At 33.9% G+C, this 20,578-nt stretch overlaps 3 protein-coding genes across 5 annotated transcripts; all 3 read left to right on the plus strand.

Moving 5' to 3' along the window:
* The first annotated feature begins 1,202 nt into the window (after positions 1-1,202).
* Positions 1,203-8,880, plus strand: LOC129306086 (uncharacterized). 3 transcript variants are annotated; one of them, XR_008592124.1, is made up of 10 exons: positions 1,205-1,466; positions 1,636-1,766; positions 1,905-1,990; positions 2,126-2,220; positions 3,891-3,987; positions 4,368-4,482; positions 4,592-4,746; positions 6,229-6,354; positions 6,457-6,771; positions 7,962-8,880. XR_008592124.1 is itself a non-coding variant. In XM_054946432.1 (9 exons), exons 1-9 carry the CDS (start codon positions 1,285-1,287, stop codon positions 6,468-6,470), a joined length of 1,026 nt encoding a protein of 341 aa, XP_054802407.1. In that variant the 5' UTR covers positions 1,203-1,284; the 3' UTR covers positions 6,471-6,610. The 3 variants fall into 3 exon arrangements, 2 of the variants coding, with proteins under 2 accessions (XP_054802407.1, XP_054802406.1); XM_054946432.1 differs by lacking the exon at positions 7,962-8,880 and having other exon boundaries at positions 1,203-1,466; positions 6,432-6,610; XM_054946431.1 differs by lacking the exon at positions 7,962-8,880 and having other exon boundaries at positions 6,457-6,883.
* A 4,481-nt stretch (positions 8,881-13,361) lies between these two features.
* LOC129307388 (uncharacterized) lies at positions 13,362-14,464 on the plus strand. The gene has a single exon (XM_054948327.1). The coding sequence runs from the start codon at positions 13,747-13,749 to the stop codon at positions 14,017-14,019; it is 273 nt and encodes a 90-aa protein (XP_054804302.1). The 5' UTR covers positions 13,362-13,746; the 3' UTR covers positions 14,020-14,464.
* A 5,179-nt stretch (positions 14,465-19,643) lies between these two features.
* On the plus strand, positions 19,644-20,481 carry LOC129306139 (uncharacterized). Its single transcript, XM_054946521.1, has one exon. The coding sequence runs from the start codon at positions 19,781-19,783 to the stop codon at positions 20,273-20,275; it is 495 nt and encodes a 164-aa protein (XP_054802496.1). The 5' UTR covers positions 19,644-19,780; the 3' UTR covers positions 20,276-20,481.
* The last annotated feature ends 97 nt before the right edge of the window (positions 20,482-20,578 follow it).

The following is a 20,578-nucleotide window of genomic DNA, read 5'->3' on the forward strand; positions in this document are numbered from 1 at the left end:
GTTTTAAAATTTTTTCTAATATAAAAGTATGGAAGTTGATTTTAATCAAGTTTTATATTTTATTTAAAAATTAACGTGACAAGCTAATAGTTTTTTCCCTTTCTTTTCCTTTATGTGAATAATTATCTAATTTTTCTTCTTTTTTATTCTATTTGCTTGGTACCTTAAAAAATTTGAAGATATTATCACTTCTTTTTTAGGCTAATGTCAACTCCGGTTGTGCGCGATTGTTATCTATGCCAATTTATATATAAATTTTATATTTAAAATATCACATTTCAAATTTAATATTTAAAATTTATGTGTTTAAAATTTTTTATTTAAATAATTTAAAAAGTTTCAAATCAAAGAGATAAGTTGATATTTAAAATAAAAATAAAAAATTAGAAGCGACATATTAACTTTTTATTTTTTAATTAATAAAAAATAAAAAATATAAATAAGAAGATATGGTGACATTAATTAATAACAAAAACATGATGGCTTTGTGTGTTAACATCTTCGAATTTTTTAAAATATCGAGTAATAGAATAGAAAAAATAAATGATTTATTTACGCAGAGAAAAAAGGCAGCTTCTTACATCAATTTTTTGTTTTAAATAAAGTATATAACTTTTGTTTGATTAAAACCAACTTTTATATTTTTTAATTTTTTGTCTGTACTATTGCAGTCAAATTGCCCTTTGGGGCTATCGGCTTGTCTCGCGCATATCTGCTCTGGCTTGTGAATCACATCGTTACAGAGAAAGAAGCCCATGATGATTGGACGACGATATTGATCGAGTCTGGTTTTTCGACTGCCTTTTAGATTGAATTGTGACGGTAATCCTCTCCGTTTTTAAATAAATGTAAGCAAAGTTTTTTATATAATTTTTCTTATTTTTTATAAACAAAGTGATACTAATGATTTTTAAAAAGTATTTATGACATTTTTTCAATCATCTGATAATATTATTAATTACAAGATCGTTTTAGTATAGAATTTTTAATTTTAAGCATAATTATTAATATTAATCAATTTAAAATTTATATTTAAAAATAGGAGTAGGAATTTAACATCAGCTTGCCTTTTTCTGTCAGACCATCGGATATTTGCGCTTGATTTTATATCAATTAACTAATTGTTTTTAAAAAAAATTTTAAAAAAAAGGTCAACAAATTCGGGTGCCAATAAAAAAGTCGACGAAAAAAGACGTGAGCGTGTTGGAATCTGAACAGCACAGGGAGTGATAAGGTAAAGGCACCAACAGATAAAGGCGAACTTAAGGGTATTGAGGAAGGAAAATGGAAGGGAAGTTGTCCCGCTCTGCAAAGAAGCTAGCGTCGTCTCCTATTCAGGAACTGTCATTCCTTGCTCAGAGCTGCAACGCCGTCAATCTCGCCGAGGGCTTCCCCGACTTTCCTGCCCCTTCCCATATAAAAAATGCCGCCATTTCTGCCATTGCTTCTGACTTAAACCAGTACAGGTGAATTTTCTGTAACTGTTAGACTATTCAAATATCTTGCCTCCCAAAATAAACGAAGTTGATTCCAGGTATTTTAGAATCTAGATTGTGTGCTCGTTTAGCCTCGCCCACCCCCTTGTTTTTCATTTTTTTTTTAATTTGAATTTTGACAGACTGTTTCTAATTTCAGGCATGTGCAAGGAATATGTGATCTCCTGGCAAAGATAGTGAAGGAAATGCATGGTTTAGACATCAACCCTCTTACAGATGTAGCTATTTGCTGTGGTCAAACTGAGGCCTTCGCTGCAGCAATTTTCGCAAGTACGTGTGTGTGTATATATATATATATATATTACTCTGTCTTGTTCCCTAAGCACGAGCAATGAGTTTGTTAGATACTTTGGCCGTTTTTTTGTTTAGCTGACCAAATCATTTTATCTTATGTTTCAATTGAAACAGTAATTGACCCGGGTGACGAGGTCATTGTGTTCGACCCTTCTTATGAAACTTATGAAGCTTGCATTCTTTTTGCCGGGGGAATCCCAGTAAGATTTCAATTCATTTGGCAGTATTATAAAGCCTGCAGTCTGGTCTTGCAGCCTCCCGTTTTGAACTGGCTGGTTTGAAATTTTAATTATCTAATGTCTATTTGTTTTTGGTGAACTTTATGGGCATCACAGGTACACGTGCCACTTGACCCCCCTCAATGGACCCTGGATCTAACCAACTTCCTGAACTCATTTACTGAAAGAACAAAAGCCATCGTGTTGAACAGGTTGGAAATTTCTTTAACTACATTGAACTTTAAATAGACTTCATCCTCATCTTGAAAGCTCCAAACTTGTTCTTCTAAAAATGAAAATCAAAATCCTGTCTTACACCTGAACTAAAAAGACACACCAATCTAGCTACTTCCGTTTAAACTTTTAGGCATGGTTTGGATAGGAGGAAAAACAGTGAGGAAAGAATGCTAGGACCGAAAACTTCCAAAAATAATTAAAAAATTACCATTTTTGAAAGTTTCCTCTCTTGGTATTTTTTCTAATTAAGTTAATGAGCATTTTGGACCTTAAAGTATTACGTGAAAAGCACCTTGAATCTTAAACTTTTAAAATGTGCAAAATGAATCATAAATTTTAAAATCTAGAGCAAATTACACACCAACACTAACCTATAAATAATGCCATTAATTGTTGACTTTGTAGGGTCCAATCAAATGCTAATGTGGCAGCCCTTTGCTAATGTTTTATCAGTTGATGAGTATCACAGACTCTAAACTATTGCATGAGTAACATCCTGAATCTTAAACTCTTAAAATGTGCAAAAATTCCTATGAACTTTGAAATTCAAAGCAAATTATTCTAACCGTTTATGTGTAGAACGTTGACTGTTATATTAATCAAATTAGCTGTAGCGTGGTCTACTACAGTGAACGACCCGTAATTTTGTGAAATAACATTTTTTGCCTCATTTTTTTGTAATATTTTTCAAACGATTGATATCTCATGCTTTGATATACTCTATAACCTTGATTTAATCTTATTTTGAATAATGTTTGTTTATTTAATGGTGAAAACTTGAAATTTCATTTGAAAAGAAGATTAAGTATCAAAGAATTTTAATTAACTATTTAAAATGGGTTTGAAATTGGAGATTTTATAAACGATGAATGCAAAAACCGACGATTTCATCAACAAATTCAAGAAGTAATTGAGGCTGCAGAGAATGAATTCTTTCCTGCATTTTAAAGAGATGCTCAAGGCCAATTGAGAGAGATGCAGCATTGTTCTCTCAAATCCCCTTACTAACGAACTTAGTAAAGGCAGAAAGATGAGAACACTATTAATATGTGAGGAGGGATGACACATCATTGAAACGATAGGGGGTAATTTGATCTGAATTTCAAAGTTCAAGAAAGTTTTTGTAGAATTTAAGAGTTAGGGTTTAGAATGCTACTCACGCAATAATTTAAGGTCTATGGTGCTCATTAACTGATGACACGTCAACAAGGGACTGCCATATCAGTATTTGACTGGATCCCACTAAGTCAACAGTTAACGGTATTATCTGTAAGTTAATGGAGGGGTGAAATTTGCTCTGGATTTAGAAGTTTATGGTCCATTTTGCATATTTTAGGAGTTTAGAATTCATGGTACTTTTTGCATAATACTTTAGGATTTAAAATGCTCATTAACCCTTTCTAATTTTCTCCCATCGAAACCAAGGGTTAGGCTTTTAGCTGTGTGAACGTTACAGTTGTTTCTTAAAATCCTTTCTCTATATTCTGCCGGTAAATTCATCATTCAATCTCTTTGTTAATGTTTCATCTTTCTGGAAAATGAAATCCATCAAGACTTGTCAGAATCATTGTGAAAGTGAATGTTTAGAGGATGTGCTTATCCTCAGATTATGGTTTATGCAAATGCTAACATAAAGTTCAAACAGTCCTCACAATCCAACTGGCAAAGTTTTCACAAAAGGCGAACTTGAGGCTATTGCTGGAGCATGCTGCAGCCGAAATTGTCTGGCTATAACAGATGAAGTATGATGCTCCTTATCTTCATGCTGGCGGAATTTCAGTTTGAGGGTTTAAACGAGAAATTATCTGGTGATACACAATGCATACTCATGTTCCATATGAAGCTGCTGATGGTAATGCTGTTAAATGCATACTCGTGTTCCATATGAATCTGCTGATGGTTGTGCTGCTAAATATAACGAGAGGGAAATATACATTTTGTTTTAGTGCCAAAGCTTTTATGTTATGTTATGGTGATGTGTGCTTATTCTATTATCAACTTTCCAATTTTAACTATATATTATCTTCCTTGCCTCATTTGTTCTTTATTGAATTTTCTAGTAGATAAGGAAAATCTATCTAGTTAACATGTGCGTGCTATTTTCTCCTGATACTTTATGCAGGTATATGAGCATATGACTTATGACGATGCAAAGCACATTTCCCTTGCCTCATTTTCAGGGATGCAAGAACGGACTGTTATAACTTCTTCTTTATCTAAAACATATAGTGTCACAGGTCAATGCTGCGTGCAACCAAACTGTACCCGAAATATACTCTTTTTTTAAATTCTCACGTTTTTTTTATGAGAATAACATAATTTTATTGACGGTCTACTATCAAACAGGTTGGAGGGTTGGATGGGCAATCGCCCCACCATTCATTGCATCTGCAATAAGAAATATTCATGTCAGAATCACGGATTCTGCTCCTGCACCTTTTCAGGAAGCTGCTCTGACTGCTTTGAGGAGCCGCCCTGAGTACTTTGAATCAATGAGAAAAGTAAGAGGCCAAGATGAAATTGTTGTTCTTGTTGAGTGTACATCTTTCAATATGACCATATTCCATACAACTAAAGTTTAATATCATAATGAAACCCTGGGGGCAAAAGGCCGATTTAATGATAACAAGGTGGACTTTCTGATATAAGTCAACCGAACAATAGTTCATAATAACTCGAAATTTCAAAGAGAACAACATTAATCGAAATAACCAACAATTGAAAGAAAATTCAATTATAAATTCAATGAAGTTTTTTTTTTTTAAATACAAAAGGTTGAATTGTTTAAATAAACTTCTAAAAGCCTTAATGATGCAATCCTAGTTAATCTAGGATTCAAAATGAATAAATCATGTCCCAATAGATATATTTTATCCTTATGTGAATTTCAAACAAAATGAACAAATTTTCCAAACTTAAATATTAAAATAAAATAAGATAAACTAACTTCCTAAATTTTAAAAAAATAACATTAACTAAACTGAATGTACTTATGGGCCTGAGTATCTTAAGTTAGGCCTATCATGGTAAGAGTTTTTCTTGGGTCTTTTAGAACTCCATTTGTCTTTAGGATTCTTTGATCATGTAAGACATCCCTAATTAATGAATTTAGAGCTTCTTTCATCCTCTTAGCTCTGGATTTAGTCATTGATCCTTTAATGCATTACAACAGATCAAAGATACTAAATATTGGATTTTGACTCATTCCTTGATTCTTGTCATTCCGTCCCTCTTGAAAAGGATTCATTCTCGAATCACATGTATCAAATGAAGAAAGGTCTGTAATGTTGAATGTAGTTAACACATTCCTATAGAAGTTAGGGAGGTCTATTTTGCAAGCATTATCATTAATTCATTCCATCACTTGAAAAGGTCCATCGTCTTTTGGGTGCAACTTTGTCTTCCTCAAATTTGAAAATCTCCTATGCCTGAGATGTACCTAGATGTACCTAAGCCCAATCTTCAGGTTTGAAGACAACTTTCCTGTGCCTTTTGTTAGCTTGCTTATTGAAGCCTTTGCCTCAAAAGAAGAATAAGACATAGAATATACTTTTGGGCTTAAAGGAAGATTATGGCCCAATTTGCCTCCTCCAAGTGTATACTTGTGTGTTGGGCCTTTAATATAGTAATTTGCACTCCAACACATTTTATAGCCTCTTGAATATAAGTATCTTTACCTGGGTTTTCCTCCACTTAGGTGACTTGGCTTTGGGTGATTTGATAACATGTAATGCCACTTACATGCTACCATCTAGGATTGGATTGCCAAATAGAATGTCATATTAAATGTCACCTAGAATGACATTTTGGATGCCAATTGGGTTGCCATACAGGGTCACATCGCTTTCATGAATTGTTTAGGGTTTGAGGAAGGAATCTCTGTTAGCAATTCGTGAATAATGGGGCTTGCAATAGATTTTATAATTACGTTTCTGCTATCTTTCTCATTCATCTTTTTGTAATGTTTCTTATTTTATAACCAGGATTATGGATCAAAAAGAGATTATATTATCAATTTGCTTGCTCGAGTTGGTTTAAAGGTACAGTTTAAACCTCAGGGTGGCTTCTTTTTATTTGCTGAGCTTCCTGACGATTATCCCCATTCAGATGTATGTGCTTTCTTTCCTCTCCTGATAAATTTAGTTTGAGAAATATTTAAATTGTCATGTTCTATCTGAAGTTGTAGGAACAAATACATTCATGGTTTTCAGGTAGAATTTGTTAAGAAACTAATAGTAGAAGCCGGGGTGGTGGCTGTACCAGGACAAGGATTTTTTCATCCCAATTCAGAAGCTTCTAATGAAGAATATTACTGCCAGAAGAGATACGTCAGGTTTGCTTTTTGTAAGAGCAATGCCACTTTAGCCGTGGTTGCCGAAAGATTTGGTAAGATTTTAGACGCTGGGGGACTTAGTGTGCTTCATTGAATTGGCTGAAGAGATATTTGATGATAGGATGGAAGAAGTCAAATGGAGGGGATGAGTGTGTGACTATAACTTCGGAGTGATCAAGCTTCCTCCTTCAATGTAAGATGATGTTTTTTAGAGATGTGTAAGATAATATTTTACTAAAAGATCATATGAAGTAAACAAGTGTTTGTAGAGGGTGCAAGGTCTATGGTATGTTTGTTTTTGTCTACATTGCGGGGCCCCTTTCATGTTTTCATCCGCAAGAAAGGCATTTGTTTATTTATAAAACAAAACAAAATCGTCTGCAGATGATGACGTAGGCTTTTTTTTTTTGGGGGGGGGGGTTGTAGACATGTTCCAAGGAAACGCATCATATTCCATTTCTAAACCTTTAACATAAAGTTGTCGGTGATTTTTTCCCTTGATCTTAGCTGTCTGAACCTCTTAATCAGAAGGCCGGTTAATCAGCATGCAGTCAAGTTTAAACCCTTCCAGTTTCTCCTAACCTCCCTTGCGTGTTTGATTAAAATGGTTTAATCGAAATCACTGTGTAGAAGTTGGCCCGAGGAGAGAGAGGGAGATCAGTTGTGGCATCTGGTTATAAGATCAAAGTAGGTTCCAAATTGCAGACAATATACTCCACATAGCATTGTTTCAGAGTCACGCAATCACTTTTTTTCTCCTCTCCTCTCACCCTTCACTTTATGAATTAAAATTCTACTGGACTGCGACAAGTCGAGGAGGGTGTCTATGTAGGAAGTCATTTTCTAAAGGATTTTTAAAGGTGAAATTTGTTTTAAATTAGCAAAACAATCAGTTTATTGTGCCGTAGCTTTGTCTTACACTTTTATTTTTAATGATATTAAGAATACTCTTCCAATGAACTAGCCAGGAATGCCACAATGTTTAAATCTATTCTGTAGTTCTTGAAATGGCATTTAATTTGTAAAACAAAAGGCAAGACGAGCTCCCATTACGAGGGCTACAAAAATAAGATTCTCAGAAACTATACGGACAAGTGGACATGTTCGGATAAGATGAGATAGCTGGTATATTGGGTTTCTTGTGCTGCAAGAGAATTATAAAAAAAAAAAAAAAAACCATGTTAGCTGGTAAAGAGCCCTAGGGATCTGGTAGCTGAACCCTTTTCTTCAGTCTTTCAACATCTTTAGCTCTAGCTTGTAACTCATATTTGATTATTACGCTCGATTCAGCCCCCCCCCCCTTTTTTTTATCATTTTCCCCACACTATATAAGAGTACCAGCCGGGCTGTCTGCTTACTGCATTGCCATTTGCTTCCGCATAGTCGTCAGAAAAATGGCAAGTGAGAAAGGTATTTTCGAATTCTCGGACACCGTAGGTTGGAGCATCCAAGACGCTGCTGCACCACAATCAAGAAGCAACAGATACTATGAGAAAGGCCACTTGGGAAGAGCGCTAGCATACAGGGCGGTTTATGGTTGTGGCGGAGGAAGCAGCAGAAACGTGCGAGGCGGTGATGCCGCCAGAATGTCACCAAGCAGGCTCAGCAAGGTCTTCACGGCTTCCGATCCACAACACAACTAGCAAAAATGTTAACTTCTACTTCACACCCACCATATTTAGCATCCTGCTATGCTTTTTCCAACTGCCTCTTGAAGTAATTCTCCTTTTGTGTTATGCACATATATATATATTTATATACAGAACTCTCTGTTGGCGTGTATGCGTGTGATATAGAAGTGTACTTGTAAGATTAAACCACTTGTATAGTTAGCGTCTTTGTTGGTCACATGCTTATCATTAATATTTACACTTGGGCGCATTTTGTCCAAATCTAGGGTACCTTCTCGCTTTTCTTTTGTAACGAGACGGAGGGTTTCACGTAAAATTCAGGAGCTGAATGCCTGAAACCTTGGCAGCAACGAAAAAGAAAAATTCAAATCTTGAGCTCAGGGCTGCGACAGTGAAGGAATTGGTTAACGGAGTTGCTGGGTTCTCAACATAGATGGGCCTTGTAAATTTTTAGCTGGTGATGCTTCATGAGATTTTGCCTTGGACCCAGCAACGTTATCCTTGATCCATTGACCAACGCAACACCCGACAACAGACAAGTGAAGAACTACTGAACTAGGACGACAAGTCTTTGCCAATTTGTTTGTTTGAAGAAAGACGGTAGACTTGAAAGTAAAGGTGAAAATAAGTTAGATCAGGTTAAATTTTAGCCAAATAAATTTAAAGCATGATGTATTAGAGATTTGAGTTTGATTTAAAACTTATATAAGGCATTTTTGTGCAACTCAGACCTAATTTTACTTAAAACTTAACCTTAAAGTTTATTTAAAAATCTATTCAAAAGTAAGCGCTTTAAATAGGTTTATGTAGTTTTAAATATCTCAAATATACTTTAATACTATTAAATTTAACATATATATAACTTAATTTATCAATTATAATATACAATAACTAAGAGGATTTACCAATTATAAGACAACACAATAATAAATTAAAAATATTAAAATTAATATATAAGTCCAACCTAATTAAAGTATATAATTAAAAATAAAAAAATTAATTAAAATTAAATGGTGAAATTAACGTGTGTATAATATATTACATATTACATAATATATATATATATATATATAGGTCGGCTTGTTATGCGCGTATGTTAGAACTTATAAAAATATACCTGACCTATTTAATTAAATGAGTCTAAGCAAATACTTGGACCTAACATGGACCTATTTAATAAATAAGTTAAGTTAGGCCTAAAGTAAGTTAAGTTGTAAGCCCCTATCCTACTTCCTCTCCTACTTGAAAGGTAGTCTCTAGCGTTGAAAGTGAAGTTTGAAATTTGAGAATTTAACTCCATTCCTTAAAATATAAGGAATTTTTTGAGAGTTTATTTTTTAAAAAATGCAAGATATTTGTAATGCTTCAAGGTATAATTAATGTATTTTTTTAAATGTCCTTAATAAATGAATCATTTTATATTTATTTTTAAGTAGAATACCTTATTAAATAAAGGTAAATATAAAAGATGGTGTTATTTTAAAAATCATTAACTAATTTATTGATATGAAATTTAATTAAAAATACTTTATATTTTTTAAAAAATGAGAGTATTTTTTTTATTTTTTCATATAAATGAACTAAAAATTGTAACGTCAAGGTTAAACTCTACCAACTCAAGAAATTTGAGGATTTTCATTCCTACAGACCTTAACAAGACGACACACAAGATAGTTTGAATCTTTATTAAAAAAATATGTTTATATTTAATATTCAATTATATCTCAAACTTGATGATAAAAAAAAATACACAAAACAAGGGCCCTAAATCACATGGTACAAAGAAGCCTAAATTTTTTGCATAAAAAATAATTAATTAGTACTTATACTTTATACTCATTTTCAAAAGAGGTTCCTATATCCAAAAACCTGTTTTTTTTTTTTAAGAAAAAAATCTCTATAATTCTCATGGTTAGCAGAGCTGGCTCTCACGGTTTATCCCTGATTTGTCCACTTGGCGTGACAATGTTTAGAAGGGGGGAGTATTCTTTCCTCTTTCCTTTCTATCATTTTCCCATCTTCTTCTTAATTTCTAACCATTAGAGCAAGATTATGATGGTCCAGGCTTGATTTCCTATACAATGTTCTTATTTTTTTTTTACGGTATTTTTAATTGTTCATATTAAATTTTAGCAATTTGTATTTTAATATTTTGTATTCTTTATACTTTAATGTTTCAATAATAATTTTAAAGGAGATTAAATCTAAATCATCTAAATTTTGATATAATGGATGGAAGAGGATGGAAAAGGAAGAAGAGAAAATCCCCGCCTTTTGAGAAGATGCTGATTTGTCAAATGTTAAACTTATGTGTTTTTTTTTTTAAATTTTTTGCCCAGAAAAATTTACAAGATTGTAATTTTAACATGATTTTAATTTTTGAAGTGTATGGACCTATTTAAAAAAGTGGAAATTATAAGTACTAATAGGATCCGCTAACCTTGTCCCTCCTAGTGCAAACTATCAATCTAAACCTTTAAAAAAAAAAACAAAATTGCGTGTGGTATAGAAGATAATATTAAAGATCGAGCTGCGATTCATGGTCAGAGCAAAACCAAGTCTCGCTTGCAGCACAAAATGAGAAAAAGTGCTCTTGACGTAACCATCTATCGGGTTAAACATTGTACGCATCTCATCCCAGCAACGTAAAGTACCATATTTCTCCGTGCTGATAATGTTTGTTCTCTGCGTTGATTCAGGAGTAGATGACGAGGAGTTTTAAAATTTATATACTTATTTGTTGACAAAAACGAAACCTTAATTGTACCAAAAAAAAAATGAAACCTTAATCCACATTTAAAAAAAACGAACCTTAATTTAATAATTAGAGAATGGAAGTTGACAAAAATTAAAGGTGAAATAGAAAGCAAAACCGTAGTCAGAGGCGGCCAGAGAACAACGTGCAGTGGGGCATTAGCTTTACGTGGATGTTCCCATGCATCCCCGTGAAGTTGGCTTTTTGCTTGTGAACTCAAGCCTCTATGGCAAGCGCCATGAACCACTCTTGCAGGACCTTTGCCCAATGCGGTGGGCCTTGAGCTTTCAATCATGTCTCAGTGCGTCTCCTCGTCATCCTCAAATTTCCTAAACTCGATCGGATCGACTTATAAAAATACAAACCCAAATGCACATGTTCCTTCCTACTTCACGCGGTCCTGTGAATTTAATACCATTCTTTGATTGATAGGACTATACAGCTTGGTAAATCATATCGCAAGATTTTAATATTCCTGCCTCCGAATTCTAAGCTAAGCTTCAACTCATCACAGCTCGCACGTCTCACTTCCATTTAATTCATTCTCCTATGTGTTCACATGCGAGCTGGAAGAAATGACTCTGTACTGCTCTAATCTACATATAAATTTTTCCTATAAATTCCTGCCACCTTCATTGTCCCGCGGAATCTTTGATTGGCTATGTGTTGGAGTGCGTGTTAGCATTATTTGAAACTGAACACATGTCCTTGCATTCTGTGTACATGTACAATAATATTGAATTTTCCACCCATGGTCCATTATTATATTACAATTTACAAGGGTTGTGCATTAGACTAATGCATGCATAGCAAGGTACTCCCTCCATTTTTATACACTCCCTCCGTTTTTATATATATATATATATATATATAAATTATATCAGTTTAAAAAAGTTATTTAATCATACTAATTATGTTTGAAAATAAAAAAAATTAGATTAAAATTTTCTATGTTAATCAATATAAGTATGTATTAATTATTTCTCATTAATATAAATTATAAGAGGTAATTTAAAAAATATGTAATAAATATTTGTTGAAATGGGTGATTCTGCTTATATAAAAAAAAGTAAAAAATGACAGTTTCTCCCACAAGTAGAAATGAAGGGAATATAAAAAAATTATATCATACAGTTTAAAAAAAATTAAGTAATTATAATAATTATGTCTGAAAATAAAAAAGTATATTAAAACACCCTATGTTAATTAACATAAGTATACATTTATGAAGAGTGATTTAAAAAATGTGCAATAAAATTTGAAATAAATAATTTTATTTATAAAAAATATAAATTAAAAGTGATAATTTTTTTAACAGTAATAAAAAAAGAGTGTATAATCACGTGCTTGGTGATAATGTTATGGCCCCATTTCACCACAAAAATTTAAGGGCCTGTTTGAAAACCTATTTTAAGAACAGTTTTTTGTTTTTCAGAATAAAAAAATCTGTTTGGTAACATGATTTTAAAAAGTGTTTTGAAAAATAAAAATAAAATATTATTTTAGAGAATAGAAAAATAAAAATAACTTTTAGGTGTTCTGTAATTATTATTTTAAAGAATAAGAGAGAATGAAAAAAAATATTTATTTTTATTATTTTTTATTCTCAAAATATATTCTACAAATATTAATTTTTAAAATAATAAAATAAAAATAATTTTAAACAGTCCTTAAATTACTTGGTTTCGCAGTAACAGAAGCCCAAGAAAAACAAGGAAAAGCACCGCCACGAGCAGACTCAAAGGCCCAAGTTTTTGAGGGAGGCGTTCCCAAATTAAACCAAAAAAGGTGTGATAGAAATGACGTCGTATCCTTGTTTGTACACACTAACCCATTCTCAATTCTATCCGGATTACAGAAAGAGCCATCAAACAGGACGCTCGTCGCGGTAGTTTCCCCGCTTCTTCTCTTGATCTCCATCGCTCAATAATAATATTTGCATATTAAGTGGGTTACATCGCACAAATCCGGCGCTGATGTATACTATATATAGTGTGGTGCCACTTCAAATCCTCAATTACCTGATAGGTAGGGGAGAAGGAAGAGGAGGACCGTAAATATATATAATAATCTCCAGCAACCCAATGACTAATGTATAGCTTTGGGCTGTCCCTCCTCCATGAAAATCTTGCTTTTGAAATTTTTGAGGGCACCTGACAAGTAGTGATATCATGGTTCACTTTTCCACGTACTTTCCAGTGCCTCCTGGTTGGCTTTCTCAAAGTTGGCCAGCCTTCTATTGGTCAAGAACCCAGGAAAACATTCTCGAGCCACATTCTTCATTGCCACTATGAACTGCAATAACCCTCCCTTTGTCATAAATGATTCCACATAATGATGCGATGCACGATGACCATAACCGACAAAGGCGTCGATTTTCTCATTGGCGTAAGGCGAGGACCTGTCCACCAAGCCAAGCACTCAAACTGAGACAGTTTTGCCAGAAGCCTTTGAAAATGGGCTCTCCTTTTTCTTTTCTTTAAGAGTTTCGATAAAAACAAATCGAAACGCTCCTCCTTTCCTTTGTTTAACTCCGAGTTCCCAGCACTGCACTCATCCCTGTCCCAACTTGCAAACCGTTGCACATTTCTCCCTCAAGACACGTTTCCTTGCTTTGCTTTCATTATATATTTTCCCCATTCTGCCCCTTCCCCCCCCCCCCAAAACCCTAACCTTTACCTCGTTCCTCACTTCCTCTATCATTGTTAAATACATCCTCCATGCCTCCGACCTCCCTCTCCGACTCTTCCCTTCCCTTGCGCCATTGATTCCGATCAGCGCCATGGAAGGGTCCGGATCAGGTCACCGCCCATACGGCATCGTGAGCGGCAAAAGCTACACTTCCAATAGCAGCTACACGGGGCGACCAGGTTCACCGGTTCCGGGAAGTGTGAGCGCAGCAAAGCCGTGGGGATTCAAGGATCCGGAGGGCAGGAGGAAGAAGAGGATTGCCAAGTATAAGGTGTACGCGGTTGAGGGGAAGGTGAAGACATCGCTCAGGAAGGGGCTCCGGTGGATCAAGAATAAGTGCTCTCAGATCGTCCATGGCTACTGAGCCATTCCATTGGATTTGGGTCCAATCACATCACAAGCCACGTCGAGCCAGCATTTTGTTTGTCTGCGATTGATGCTGATGTGGCAACAATTAAAGATATAGGAGTATGCGACTTGAATCTCGTCTTCACTCGTGATATTGACATTTCCTCGTTGATCATTTTCGTGGTTTGTCCGTTTTAATCAAACCATCATCGATGATTGAGAAACTGCTGGGGTGCTGTCTGGTTTGATGCTCCTCCATTTTGGATTCCCAGATTCAGCATTCACTCAGGGGTGACTCATCCATACTCTTTCTTTCACCAAACTATTCTCTCTATTTCCACTTATTAGAATGACAAGAAAATTAGAAAGAAAACAACATTTATCATGCACTTTTAAGGGCTTTCTCCCAATAATTTTCTCTCGGCCCAAAAATTATTCTTAAAATAATCGCTCGTTGCTCATCCATGACAACATGTGGGAGAAAATGTCCATTGATTTAGTGCGTGCGCGTGTGTTGCTTGATCAGGTGATATAGAGGGGCTAACTCATCAAACTCATCTCAGGAGCCGAGCTAGATTGTTATACTTTTTGGCTTGGGAAGTTTGCCACCGGAGTTAACTAGTTAATTTAAATATCAATCGTTATATGTCAAAACAAAATCACGTTGTTTCCGAATAACGTGATTTTTTATTTCTTTTACTTGAGCCCCTCTGTATTATAGAAAGATCATTCTACCAGTCACTATCAAGTGGGGATAATTTTTGCAGCAAATGTTGCATTGGCCTCTCACAAGTTTCCAGGTCAATTCATGGCGAAGAACTTAAAAAAATAAAGAAAGAAAGAAAGAAAGGAGAAGAAAGGGGGGGGTATTATTTAAAGGTTCTACTCAAGATAATTAATTACCTCAAGTCTATAAAATTGAACTTGGACTTCTGTGTAATTCTTAAAAAAAAAAAAATGATGGTGAGAAGGCGTTATGGTGGGAACAATACGTAGATGATGGAAGGCTTTAGATTTTTGGTCTTTGATGAAAACGGCGGGACAAAGCCGAAAGTATCACGGAGGTTTAAATTCTTGCTCTGTTAACGACGAAGGATGAGCAATTAATCATCTAATGAAAATTGACCGATAGATCTTCAAATAAGGACAAACCGATCTCCGGAATTTGTAAAATGATACCCAACTCTTGAAATCATTAACTGTCAAAACGAAAGGGGGAGAAAAAGCTTATGCATGATTTTATACCACAACCATACAGTAGATCTGAATCAACTTTTTGATTGAACCGGTAAACTATTAATTCAGTGTTTTAATGAATTTAATAAAATGTTTTATTTATGATTGGTTTGATCGCAGTTTAAGTATGAAAATTTTTCGGTCAACTCTTGAACCATGGTGTATTGATTAGTTCAATATGATCCTAATTCAATTTTCAGTACCTTAACCCAAACCCTTCATCAATTGATGATATGGCACAATTATAAAACCTATATTAAACAGCTAAATTGCAGACATTGAGAAATGAATTGTAAATTGCATCAAAACTTATGTATTTTTTCGGACTACGATGCTAACTCAATTTAATTACATCCAATCCTGCATAATCTATCTACAACTTTAATTCATATCATAAATGAGAATTGGTTTTGGAAAAAATTAATTATTTGGCTTTTGAAGTTTTAATTATAACTCATTTTTTTAACTTTAACTCTTGCAACTCAATCTCTATAGTTTTAATTATTTAAAAGGCAAGACTTTTATACTTACCCTTAAATACTTAATATACTTTCATCCAATTAAATCAAAATATGTGGATTTTAATATGTTAATAATATTAATAACAAGAATTTGTTATAAAATAAATAATCTATAATAGATACATATATCTTAATTTAATTAAAAACAAGCACATAAAATATATAAGGCTAAATGTATAATTTTTTTATTTAAATATTGATCACTATATTTTAAAAAATAAAATTATACTAAAGATTAAAACTATTTAAAAATTTTAATATCTAAAGTCTTTATAAATATTAAAAGGATTTAGGAATTTAAAATATAAAGATTAAAGGGAGACTTTTAATTGAGGACCATTGCAAAGAATTAATTTAGGTGGATCCAAAAAACTTTTAAAATTTCAACTCAATTAATGGGAGAAAAGTCAAAATAATCAACGAAAAAAAGATCAAAATATCCTTCACTTGTTATGCAGAATCACTAGTTATTAATTTTCTTACTCCACTTGTTAATTTATGAATATAAATTATAAATTATATTAGTCGATATGTCAATGATTATATAACATTTGAGATCAGTTTTGCAATTATAAGCAGCAAGATCAGTAATTAAATTGCTGACTTTACTTGTTAATTTGCTAATATCAATTATAAACTGTTTAAAAATTATACTAAAGATTAAAACTATTTAAAAATTTTAATATCTAAAGTTTTTATAAATATTAAAAGGATTTAGGAATTTAAAATATAAAGATTAAAGGGAGAATTTTAATTGAGGACCATTGCAAAGAATTAATTTAGGTGGATCCAAAAAACTTCTAAAATTTCAGCTCAGTTAATGGGAAAAAAGTCAAAATAATCAACGGTAAAAAGATTAAAATATCTTTCACTTGTTATGCAGAATCACTAGTTATTAATTTTCTTACTCCACTTGTTAATTTATGAATATAAATTATAAATTATATAAGTCGACATGTTAATGATTATATAACATTTGAGATTAGTTTTGCAATTATAAGCAGCAACATCAGTAATTAAATTGTTGACTTTACTTGTTAATTTGATAATATCAATTATAAGCTACTGATAGATCTTATAATTTACTAACATTAATTGTAAATTTATAAATTACTAACAAGTCTTGTAACTTACGATTGGTGTTAGTAAATTAATAAGTAAAATTAATAAATTAATGACTAATTAATATTACTAATTGTCTGACGTTGATATAATTTACAAATTATATTGATAAATTAACAAGTATAATAAGAAAATTAATAATTAGTGATTTTGTATAATAAGTAAAGGATATTTTGATCTTATGGTCATTAAAATGCTTTTAACTTTTTTTTTTAAAATGAACTGAAATTTCAAAAAAAAAAAATTTGACTCACTTAAAATTAATTTTTTGGCCTTTAACTGAAATTCTTTCAAGATTAAAATTGTATTTTTGGGTTCCACAGCTCCTTCCCGGTCCACTGAATTGAAAATTAAATGGCGGTTTCACCAAGTGGGAGAAAAAGCAGTGCCCCGCAGTCTTCCCCTCCGTGAGAACAAACACAATTGCAATTAGCTGTCAGTTGCGACTAATTTTCACGTTGAAGCTGCACTCTGAACTACTGTGAGGGTGGCTTTTCATAAGAAACTCATTATAATTTTATGTGAAGTAATACAATTAGTTTTTTTTGGTAAAATTCCAAAAATTACTCTCAATACAACTAGTTAAGAACTTTTAGAATTTGTTGGGGATATAGGAGAGAAAAAATAATAATATTTTAGATAAAGTATGTTGTATCAAGAAAAATGCTAGAATTTTATATGATAGGTTCGGAGTAACAACTGATATCTGAAATAATGATGATAAAGAATAAGCTGAGGTTTGTGTGATTGGGTGTTGACGTTGACGCCGCCTCACCCAAGTTGCCGTATAGAAACTGCGCCGTACGCGAATCAGTTTTAGGACTTAAATGAGAGGATCGAGACGTGTACTCCTTAAACCTCTCGTCTCCGCTCCTCATGTGCAATGCCGTTGACCTCAGCTGGTCAGTCCCTACTCCTATTATAGAAAAAATTTTATTTAAGAACCCTTAATTACACCTAATTAAAAAAAAAAGAAAAGCCCTTTAAATTTTGAAAATTCACTAAAGTAAAATTAAAATGTTAAGTAAAATTACTTTATTGTCTCCTTCCCTTTTGATTCTTTATTGAAATTGTTCATTTTTTTCATATAAAATTTTTTATTGATCTAAAGGAGTTATTTTTTTCATAACTGAATCTTAATTTTATTCTAAGTATTATAATTACAGTAAAAAAATTTATTCATTTACCTATAAAAGTTGCTTGTACCATGTGTTGAATTTTAATTTTATTTTAAGTGTTATAATCATAATAAAATGAGTTGTTCATTATTCATATTGAAATTATTTATTTTTTATATGAAATTGTTCATAATTATAAAAGGTCTATCTATTTAAGATGGGAGAGAAGGGAGGAGAAAGAGAAATATGAATATGTTGGTTTGAACGGCAGGTAACGGAATTTAAGAAGGCTGGACATGAAATTTTATGAGAGAGTCATCATGTAAAAATAGGTTGGAGTCACAAAAAAACAGAGATCTAACGTTAAATTTCTTATTTGCAAGTGTGGGCGGTGACTATGCATGTCATTCTTAAAAGAGAAGGGAAGCAAACCATATCATGCCACGCCAAATTCACTATGTCATGGAATTCCAAATATATAACAACAATATTTTGAGTGGAGATGAGGCGTGTGCTATGGAACGCATTTTCTGACGTTGTTGTGAGGTTTGGTACTGGACCCCTGGCGTGACTAAATTTTTCCCCCATTCATGCCTGCGCTTGCTTCAGACTTCAGAGTGAGGACTGAGGATGGAAGTAATTTTACCCTACTTTTTAATTCCACTCGAATGCCTCTAGCTTGAAATGAATTTTTAAAGTTTAAGGAACGCTTTTTTTTTTTTTTTGAATGTGATCAAGGGATCCTAAATGAGATTTCCCCCCAGTTACACTCGTATCTGTTTTTAATTACTCCCATGTTCTGCTCCACAAGACGAATGTGAACGCGAATCAACGAAAACCTGTTCACATGCACCTTTCAAATTACGCCCTGATCGCTTTCTGAAGACTTAAAAAAAAAAAAAACACGCACACACACACACACGCGCGCACAAAAACAAACAAAATCAATCACACGCGTCACTGGGCACAGCTCTCAAGCGGCAACGACACGGTTTGAGAGGTAAACCAATGAGAATGCGACACGAGGGCAAGCTCCTTTCAACGAAATTGGGCTTTTAATTGGAAGCTTCGGACGCCCTTCCGTTCCTCTCCTACTTTCTGTAATGATTAGTTTAACACAATTAAGCAAACGTTTGCTTGCACAAAGTCCATCATCTTTTCCCTGTCCTATGCTTGACAACTTGTAACCACATTCCAACAACATCCAACCAAAAGGCAGCCTTCCTTCAAGTGGTGTTGTCGTATATGACCAAAATGATCCTCCCTTTCAAACTGAGTAATGTTTCACAAATATTGTGAATTGAGCAAAAAATTTGCTCAACTCCTACATAAAACCAAGACTAGGAAATGTGGATTTCTCGGACTTAGATAAATACCAAAATGGATCATGTTTGGGATACTGGTTGTTAACCATGTACTGACCGCCAGTTGATAAAATCAGCAAGAGGAAACCAGGGGCAAAATAGGAAGTCGACAAAACAAGTCCAGCTTGATACCCGCGTACAGCTACAACACTTCATCGTTAAATCATTGACTAAACTAGCTGGCACCGCCCATAGGCCATAGCTCTCACATTTCTATACTGGAATTTACCATGTTGCTCTTGTCCCCTTCATTCACGACGCGTCCAAAATTCCCACTCCCTTATAAACTACCACGTCTCTCTGCCACTTCCACCACCACCACCATCGTCATTCATCAACGCCTCTACTCACAGTCAGACACAAGCTTTTTCAGATTTTAATTTCTACACTTTCCTCTCGAGCCGCGTTGTTCAATAATGGGCATTGAGAACCGTAACGTTGCTCATAGAGCGTGGAAGGTATTGCGGCTGGCATTGCTTTGGGCTCGCAAAGGTGGAGTCTTCAAGCGCAGGCTTGTGACGGAGATGCGTCTTCTTCCCAAGTACTTGAGACGTCTCACCCACACCACACCGCCCAGCCATATTTATTACTGCGAGCGCGAGCTCTCCTTCGATAAGACCCCCATGTTCAATCGTCCCTCCTCCATGCGCTTCCACTTGCCTCACATCCCTTGCATTAATCCGCATGTTGATTTTGAATATGACGGAGACGATGATCTCCTTTATGCTAACGGCGAAGACGGCAATGATCAGTTCTGTTACCAAGGATGTGAAGACAACGCCGACGCCGACGACCAAGGGATAGATGCGAGAGCCGAGGAGTTCATTGCTAAATTCTACCAGCAGATGAAGCTCCAAAGACAGATTTCTTATCTACAGTACAGTGAAACACCCACCAGACTCAGCTGTTGACGACGTTGCTTCTTTCTTTGCGCAATTCTTCTGTTTTCTCGGAAATTTAAGTCTACCCATTTTGCGGGAGTCTTGTAGATACCCAGAGCTTTTGAGTATTTACATTCTTTTTTTATTTTTTGCAACGTTTATATTCCATATCACAGTCAAATAAATATCAACCCTCCAATTTTGAATTCTTTTACAAAAGAACGTGCTGTTAGAATCGTTACGGTCTTGTTATTACTGCATTTTCTTTTGGTATCAGCGAGTGCTTTTTCTTTCAAGAGATGCCAAAAATGAAAAATGCTTTACAATCCTTTT

This window comes from Prosopis cineraria, unplaced genomic scaffold (assembly GCF_029017545.1).
Source record: "Prosopis cineraria cultivar Desert tree isolate PC_DT_omini unplaced genomic scaffold, ASM2901754v1 PC3, whole genome shotgun sequence".
Classification (NCBI taxonomy): domain Eukaryota; kingdom Viridiplantae; phylum Streptophyta; class Magnoliopsida; order Fabales; family Fabaceae; genus Prosopis; species Prosopis cineraria.

What these genes read in the sequence shown, in the direction of transcription:
- LOC129306086 (XM_054946431.1), top strand. Translation starts at nt 1,285, where the DNA reads ATGGAAGGGAAGTTGTCCCGCTCTGCAAAGAAGCTAGCGTCGTCTCCT. An exon ending in CGCTGCAGCAATTTTCGCAA is followed by an intron (nt 1,767 to 1,904) that starts GTACGTGTGTGT and finishes CAATTGAAACAG; the next exon opens with TAATTGACCCGGGTGACGAG. An exon ending in ACTTTGAATCAATGAGAAAA is followed by an intron (nt 4,747 to 6,228) that starts GTAAGAGGCCAA and finishes TTTTATAACCAG; the next exon opens with GATTATGGATCAAAAAGAGA.
- LOC129307388 (XM_054948327.1), top strand. Translation starts at nt 13,747, where the DNA reads ATGGAAGGGTCCGGATCAGGTCACCGCCCATACGGCATCGTGAGCGGC.
- LOC129306139 (XM_054946521.1), top strand. Translation starts at nt 19,781, where the DNA reads ATGGGCATTGAGAACCGTAACGTTGCTCATAGAGCGTGGAAGGTATTG.